Source organism: Triticum dicoccoides, chromosome 4A, assembly GCF_002162155.2.
Source record: "Triticum dicoccoides isolate Atlit2015 ecotype Zavitan chromosome 4A, WEW_v2.0, whole genome shotgun sequence".
NCBI classification, from domain to species: Eukaryota; Viridiplantae; Streptophyta; class Magnoliopsida; order Poales; family Poaceae; genus Triticum; species Triticum dicoccoides.
In genome coordinates this window covers 88,987,016-88,995,793 of record NC_041386.1, presented here as the reverse complement: position 1 = coordinate 88,995,793, position 8,778 = coordinate 88,987,016, and the positions used below count along the sequence as shown (strand labels likewise).

Here is an 8,778-nt window from a genome sequence, read left to right as displayed (position 1 = left end):
TAGACGTGGATTGGGTGAGTGATATTCATGGGAGATGTGAGTTTGTTAATTAATGATTTATCTAAGGTGGCAAATTAAACACACATCTGGGTGGATTGAGGTACCTGGGTATTCCAGGATTGCCTATTTCTTTTGGACCGCCACCCAAGCTCAAAGGGATCATGAGATTATTCATACTAGAAACTTCCGTGTGCAGCCACAAGCCATTATGGGCTCTGGCATAGTTGATTAAGTCGTGCGAACTCTTACAGGGTAGACTAGCAGATGTAGGGGAAAGTAGGTGTAACGGTCTATCCATCGTAAGGTGCTAGCGCTTCTGAAAGACTGTGTCTCGGTCATCCGTCTTCTCAAACACCATGTAGTGCGAGAAACCAAACGGAGGCGATCGAGTCTTGTGGGGAAAAGTGCGCAAACCTCTGCAGAGTGTAATAAACTAATCATGATTAGCCGTGTCCCCGGTTATGGACATCTTGAGTATCTAGTACCTGGATTATTATGTGAATCTCAACATGTTACTCTATATTAATTTTGTTAGGTTTTGTAATGATGATGCTTAATTGAGATTGAGAATGCTGTCAACCATTCTCAATGTTTAACAACTATCATGATAGTTAAATAAATTTATTCCTTTGTAGTAGGGAAAATTTGGCTTTACGCAAAACCGTAATCATAGAGCTTTCCACCAACCAAATATGCTTATAGTATAGCTGTTTCATTTCATTAGTCTCTATGTGTTACCTTGCCAGCATATTTCATGTGCTGACCCGTTTCGGGCTGCAACGTTAATGTTGCAGACTTTTCAGACGACGATTAAGGAGTTTTAGGTCGTGGTTCTATACTCAGTGATGCTGTTGAAGTTGATGGACTCACTTATCTTCCAAGCCTTCCGCTGTTATCGTTATTAGATGGCCTTAAGCCATATTTATTGTAATAAGTTCTCTCTTGAGACACTCGATATAATAAGTGTGTGATTGCAACTCTGTTATAAATCCTCCGAGTACTGTGTGGTGTCAGCATTACTGATCCAGAGATGACACCGGAGCACAGAGATCAGACTGTTTGAGGTCTTGTCGCTACACAGTTGTTCTGCAAACACTTTAGATTGAAACAGCTGAAGAGTGCACCTTGCTGAAGTTCTGAAAATCCGAAAAAGACTTCTAATATGTTGATATGTATCAGGATGATGTTATAAAGTTGTGGCATATGGTTTTTTTCTTGCAGCACTCTGCTTCATCAACCCTTGAAAATGACTCTGTAGGTCCAATGACTCCAATCTTCATGATGGAGAACAGGACGAATGGCAATGATATTCTTGTTCAGTTTCAGGTCCGGATGCTTTGATGTTCGCCTTGTCTGGCTTTTGGCCAATCTGGGCGATTTCAGACGTGGAGATTTCTCTCCCTTCTGTGATGTAGCGACTGGGACTCTCCCTGTTTTTCTTAATTAATGAAATGAAAAGGCAAAGCTTTTGCCTTTCTTAGAAAAAAAAAGAAAAAAAAACAGAACATAGAAGAATGAAATTTGAACATACCCTGCATGCCAGAGGCGGTGAGGTTCGCCTCAAAACATCCATTGATTTGGAGGCGATTTTTGAGAAACCCCTCAATCAATTAGGAGAATCGCCTCAGAATCTCTTCCAATTTGAGGCTTTTCTGAAAAACGTCTCCAAAGCTGCATCCAGGCCAGAGATGATTATAAGATGAAGTCTCCAAAACACCTCCTTAAACACGATTTTGGGGCGTTTCCAAGCAATTATAGGGAGTTCGAATCAAACAAAGCGAATACCACAAGCTTGGCTCACATAGATTTCCTATGAAATGCTAAGATCAAAGTTAGCATGCCAATATGCACATCAGCTGCTGCATCGCAGCAGAAGGCAAATACTCCCTCCGTAAAGAAATATAAAAGCTAAACGCTATTTCTTTACAGACGAATATTAACTAATTGCTCGTGTAGAACAGGGAACCAGCTTGAAGCAATGCTGTGCACTGAACGTGAAGCTTCTTCTCTATCTATAAAAGATTCTCTACCTTAACCCTGAAATATAACAAGCTGCCACCTTCTCAAACAACACAGCTACAAGAAATATTTCCATGATATCCAACCAATTGCTTCCCAGCAGATGCACTACAGCCAAAAAAAAAAAAGAGCCAAAGCAGTTAAACTGCAACATAGCTTGCGAGTAAGCCACGAAGTTATAATCATAATAACTACTCCCTCTGTAAACTAATATAGGACGTTTTAGAGATGTCTCTAAAACGTCCTATATTAGTTTACAGAGGGAGTACTAGACTTTAATCTTAAATTTTATGTTGGGATAAGCTGCCAGCACAAATAAAAAATGGAAAGCACAAGGCAATACAGTGCTATCGACAGCTCAAACCAGAACAAACATCATCTAAGCTGCGAAACTAGAGGCATCACACTTGCAATTACCAGATGGATATCTATCAAATATATGCAGAGAACAATGCCATTCAAGTAGCTAACTGCAACTGCCAAACAGGGGGGAAATGGTACAGGAGAGCTACCAACAATCAATGTTTGATCTGCAATTAGTACAAACTAGTTGATTAGTGGTACTGCCTGAACTAAGAACATACATATCAACATACAAGAAGGTCGTCTCCCTTTCTAAACAAATGTTACAGCAGCAGACAGTTAAACTACCCCACATGCATTCCACCTCCGATGAAATAAGTATTTGTTTCCACATTGGATCTCTTGTTTGAGTCCATCACCTGATCTCTCATATTGAGGAGTTGTTTGGGATGGTAAACTGGTGGGTGTGGATGCATTTGCATGAAATCTGTTGCAGCCATTGGCAAAGAACTCTCCAGGTTGACGTTCACCAAATCAAAAGTGTGCATCGCATCATCCTGAGAAGTGGATACCATGTTCATATCCACTCTCGTGTCACCATGTATCATGTGAGGGGACGTCATGTTCATATCAACTCTTCTGTCTCCATGTATCAGGTGTGGTGACGCCATGTTCATATCAACTCTCCTGTCCCCATGTATCAGATGAGGGGATGTCAGGTTCATATCAACTCCTCTGTCGCTGTGTATGAAGTGTGGCGACCCCAGGTTCATATCGACTCTTCTGTCCCCATGGATCAGGTGAGGGGACGTCATATTCACGTCTACTCTTCTCTCCCTCTGCATCAAGTGAGGGGCTGTCATGTTCATGTCAACTCTTCCCTCTCTGTGGATAAGGTGGGGTGTTTGCATTTCCATATCGGCTCTTCTGTCCCCATGGATCAGGGATGTCGTGTTGGATGCCATGTTATCCTCATGAACCAGGGCTCTTGTGTTTAATGGCATGTTTGCCTCAACCCTTCTGTCCCTGTGAATGATGGATGTGGTGTTTGATGCCATGTTCACATCAACTCTTCTATCAGCGGATACCTGACCAGTTACTGCCATATTTACATCAACCCGCTGATCACCTTGCTGGGTCTGACCAGGCCTTACTAGTTTGCCCTTCGCTTCTTTCATGGCAGACAGCACAAACTCCTTCAACTCAGGTTCTCTAGCCCCAATATCGATAACATCTTCTAAATATTCATGGCCACGCACGTAGAGATCATCAAAAATGCTCAAATCTCTCTGCAATGCCACAGAGTTCGGGCTTGCAGACGCGTGAATAATTCTGAAGTCCTTCCTCCAGCGGCTGAGGATGTACTTTGATGGCAGCATCAACACATTCTCTTGCTTCAGAACAGACAGAGCATGGCTGCAAAGAATGCCCCGTGATGGAAAAGAGCGACAAATGCACCAAACATCCTTGTCAGAATTGTTGTAGACAACTGTATAGTCAACCTTCTTGCCCTGTATTAACTCGCTGACCATGTAGGTAATTGAATTCCCGCTCCTGTCTACCTCTTTACAAATAACATGCATTAATTGCTTGATCTCGTCTTGGAATGCCTGAAACATGGGTACTGTATACAGCTCCAGAAGTTGCTCCTCAAATGGTAATCCTGACAGCAAAGTGAGCCTAGAATAATAGGAGCGCAAATCATCGTATGCTTCCCTTTCCAGCTTCCCTCTGAGGGTAGTCTCATATTGCTCAAGGAAAACTGGTAATGTGGTTTTACTTGTCACAACACCATCAAAGTATGGATCTGGTTTTTCAACCTTCCTGATAGCAGATGTGCCAGCCCAAAACGAATGATTGACATAACCAGGAGCCCACTGCTTCCGGCAGCTGTACAGTGCAGAGAACCATTCATTATCTTTGAGCTTGTAATGCTCAACCATGGCCTCCCACTCCTTTTCAAAGTCAGTAAGAGTGACTGTGTCATAAACAACCTCCTTGAATCTCAAAGAAATTGCCTCTTTCTCATGTGTACGTCCCACGTTTTCTTGGAGCTTCTTCAAGATATGCCAAAAGCAGAACCGGTGCCTTGCATCTGGCAAGACCTCAGACACAGCCTCTGCCACGACATCTGAATAACTAGTTGTAATCGCCTCTGGTGGCTTGCCATTCATACAGCTCAGCCACCTCTTCAACAACCAAACATAGTTCTCTTTACTGTCTTTGGAGAGCAGACCACAACCAAGTAGCACAAGGTGGCCCTGGTTATTCACCCCAAGGAGTGTGGCCAAAGGGAGGCTAGCACGAGAGTGCTGCAAGTACATTACATCAAGTGAAATGACATCACCAAAGTAGCGGTACTGGGCCTGAGACCTCAAATCTGTCCAGAAAAAATTCTTCATGCGACTTTCCTGATCAAGATCCCAGCTATGAATGAAGTTTGGTTTCTTTTCCTGCATCATTTCGATGAACTTCTTGACTGCAATGAGGTCTTCGTCCCCGAAGCGCTGCACAAAACTGTCGGTTCTATTAAACCTCAACCCACCAGCAGCAGCTCCACCACTGACACTCCGCTTGGGGCGAGTGGGAAACTTCCTGGTCTCAGCAATCTCACTCAATGACTTCTCCACCGTCTCATCCATCTCAACAGTAATCTTGGCCTTCTTCTTGGCTGACTCAGGCATCTCCCTGTAGGATTTCAAAAACCTCACCATATCAGGTGTACAAGGATGGTTATGCTCCAAGTCGACGAACTCCACCTTCCACCTATCGTTCACCCGCTTGTCACGGATGATCAGCATCGCCTTGCATCCAGTCTTCTCGGCAGTGGTTCGCCGAGCCCGCTTCTCCGGGGTGGCTGCCCCACGCTTGTTGCGGAGTGGGTAGCGGGCGCCTGAATCTTCCGACGGGGCGGCCCCTTCCCGGGACTTGCCAGCTTGAGTGCAGCTGAAGGTGGAGCGGTAGCGAATCCCCTCGTAGTTGTGGCAGGTGCGGCGCACGGCGTGGAATCCCATGCGGAAGGCGTATGCCTTGTAGAGCGAAAAGGCCTCGTCGACGGAGTCGAACACCGTACCCACCCGCGGCACGAGAGCTTCCTCCAGCGTGCGCGGCACGAAGTCGTCATCCCCTCCGGCGCCGTCCGCCGCCCCGTCGTCGTCGTCGGAGGCGACGAGCACCTCGTCCTCGCCCTCCTCCACAACCACCTCATCCTCATCCTCGTCCTCCGCGGGGTCGGCGTTGAGATCGTCAGCAATCTCGTCTTTGACCAGCCCGGCGGCCTCCTCCTCCTCACAGCTAGGGTTTTGCGCCCGGGTGGCGCGTGAGTGAGGGGGCCGCTCAGAACCCTCCTCCATGGGTGGCCCGAGTATTTACCCACCCCGCAGCCAGTGGCGACGCCTCCCCAAAACCAAAAGTATTAACACTAGAGGTACAGGAGGGCGGATACCTCGCGGTGCGAAATGGCTAGGGTTCGGAGCGGGCAACTGTACGGGGGCACCGGGAGGGGGCGGGGGCACCGGGAGGGGTGGAGGAGCTCGAGGGGGCCGTCGATCTGGCCGGAGTTGGTGGGCTTGGGGACGTCGCCGGGGAAGAGAAGGGAAATTGGGGGGAGGGGAGGGGGTCTGAGTTGCTTCTGGGGGCGGAGAAAGTAGAGAGAGATGAGTACGGAAGGAGGAGAGGATAGTTTTCTGGGTGTGCTTACGGATTTGCATCTGGACTCCGGAGAGAAGGCTGGGGACGTGGCGGATCCGCGATATCGTGGGCCGACGGGTGTAGGAGGCTGACACATGGCCCCGCCTTAAATCATCTACAGCCGAATTTGACAAATTCGGCCCATCAAACACCCGTGGACGCGCCCGGGCGTGTTCACGGGCACTGACCGGGTACTATTCAAAAAATGTAATCCACATCCGAATACCTCAATTACTATATCCCAAATCAATACAAACTCATGCCACTAAGTCGACGCACACGCATCGTCCGGCTACTCCACTACACTACACAAAACATGCCACCAGACTACCAAAATTTGGCATGTTTGGATATGGTGGAGTTCATCCACGGGTGCCCTTGCCCTTCCCGGTGCCATTGTCATCCTTCTCGCGGAAGTACCTGACGAAGATACAGTACGGATCGAGCCGGATCTGCTCGTCGACGGAGTTGTCGTCGCCGTCGCTGTCCTCCTTCTCCTCCTTCGATGGCAGTCCGGTCATGACACAGACTGCCCGATTCTGCTCAGGGGTGAGGGCGCGCATGTTCATCCGCTGCCGTTTCTTCACAATGCAGGCGCGGATGGCTTCCTCCTTTGTGGCCACCTCCGTCGTCGCCATTTCCGCCGCGAGACGGGCCTCGGCGACCCTTATACTCCCCTTCCCACGGCGGGCCGCCCGTTCCCGGGGGGGACTCGTACCCTGCCCGAGCGGTGATGGGGAAGGAGAGGTGTTCCAGCCAGGACCACGAGGATCCAGCACCAGAGGACCCGAGCGCCCGATGAGCCGACGTTGTGGCGTCACGGCGGACGGATCCATCCGTCTGCCGGGCATTGTCCTCCCGGGAGCGGCGAAGTGCAATGCCTCCTCCAACCCACACGGGACACCCCAGTCGACGGACCTGGATTGGTCGGAGTCCAATCCGCTGCGTGCCATGGTGGAGAAGGTCTCAAACCGCCGGAGTTGAGCTCGGGTGGCGGAGGGAACTGGAGTGAAGTGGCTAGGGTTTGGTCCGGTGAAAGAATGGGGACGGATATAAGTGGGGTCGGGTGGGCCAGCATGGGTCGGGTCCGACGTGGCGGGCGGGCCCAGGCGCGCCCGGGCGCCCCCATATCCGCCCCATATTTTGGGCTGGATATGAGGGGTGCCGGTCCGCCCGGGCGTTTGAGGGGCCCGTCTGGATCCAAATTTCATGACCGGGCAGCCTTCTCGGGCGTTTGAGACGGGTTTGAGGGGTCCGATTGTAGATGCTCTTAGCTCTCCTTTTGTGTATGCTGACCCACCGCATCGGGCACCAGTCCCCGGACACTGATGTGGGGGCTAGCCATCCAACTGCAGCCACATACATTTCAAGACAGATTTCAACAAACCGAAAAAATTACATGCAAACCAGAAAAATTTTATACAAACCTTTATGCAAATCGGAACTGTCGTCGGGGATGGATCCTGACACGCATTCCATGGAGGTAGCTGCGGACCCCGAGGCAGTTGTGAGTGCGGATGTGGAGGTGACAAGGCCAGAGCCACCCGTTGGAGACTTGGATGTGGCCATTGATAATTCTGTGCTGACCGGTGAGGTACATGGTGTAGGGTAACGCAATAGAAAACAAAAAATCTGACCTACGCACCAGCTCAGGACCACTATGGAGACTGCATACAAGGTTTGATCTTTTTCGTTACCGACTCACAGCGCAGCAGAAGTAGAGTCGATGATGATGGCGGTGCAAATCCCCGCAGCTAGGATTTACAACCTCTCAACCGCAAGGAGGTACTCCCTCATCTGCCCCACGAACAACCCTCCGGGGGGCGCTCGGACAGTCACTCGGACAGCCTTTCGGGAGGACTCACGGAACTCGGACCTTCACTTGCACAGCCCTTCGGGAGGCACTCTCAAAAATGCCCCTCGGGCACGAAGATTGAAACTACGACCTCTCTACAGGGTTGCACACATACGGTGTCATCTATCCGGTAGGGCTTCGCCATATAGAACTAGTTCCCGCCAGAACCCAGATATCCTTTCGGCTCTACCAAACTCTTTTCGTGGGAGGGAGAGAGAAGCCAGATAAGTCTATGGCATGTGTATGAGAGCAAGGATGAGGTTTGAGTAGCCCCCTCACCTCCTATTTATAGGAAAACCAAGGGGTAGTATGCCACATGAAACACCCAAAGTGCCAATGCTTTATGTCATACATAAGGGCGAAATGGGGAGGCGAGTGGAGCACCAAATGGTGGAAGGAAGCCCCATAGGCCCCCCAAGGCCATGAACGAAAATGGTTGCCTCCTTGGGTGGACCCACCACCTTTCCATTCACCAAGTCATCCCTTAGATCTTTTGAGCAAAGCCCAAAAAAGTGGCTTTCCAAAAAATATCCAAAAAGCACTTTTACTATTCATGACGACATTTTTCAGCGTCCGTTCGAACTGAAAATATTTATGTGGGCTTAGAACATTTCCAGTACCCACTAAAATAATTTTCAATGCGTTCCAGAACAATTCTGGATTAGTGATTTTCATCTGCGAAAAGCATCTGAAGTGGTTTCGGCAGCTCCGGAACATTTCCAGTTTTTATCCCGGAAAATTCCCAGAAGTTTCCAGAATAATTCTGGCACCCTCCAAGAATTATCAAGCATGTGCCGGAACCAATTTGACTTAATGGAATACCCCGAAACAAATTTTCGGTTTTACTGAAATTATTTCGGTGTTCTCTCTCCGGAACCTTTTCGTTGTCTCCGAAACTTTTTCGGCGAATT

The 8,778-nt window shown here is 48.9% G+C and overlaps 1 protein-coding gene across 1 annotated transcript; it reads right to left on the bottom strand.

Annotated features, from left to right (window-relative positions):
• Positions 1-2,482: 2,482 nt before the first annotated feature.
• On the bottom strand, positions 2,483-5,813 carry LOC119285152 (protein FAR1-RELATED SEQUENCE 6-like). Its single transcript, XM_037564377.1, has one exon. The coding sequence runs from the start codon at positions 5,673-5,675 to the stop codon at positions 2,667-2,669; it is 3,009 nt and encodes a 1,002-aa protein (XP_037420274.1). The 5' UTR covers positions 5,676-5,813; the 3' UTR covers positions 2,483-2,666.
• Positions 5,814-8,778: the final 2,965 nt, after the last annotated feature.

What these genes read in the sequence shown, in the direction of transcription:
- LOC119285152 (XM_037564377.1), bottom strand. Translation starts at nt 5,675, where the DNA reads ATGGAGGAGGGTTCTGAGCGGCCCCCTCACTCACGCGCCACCCGGGCG.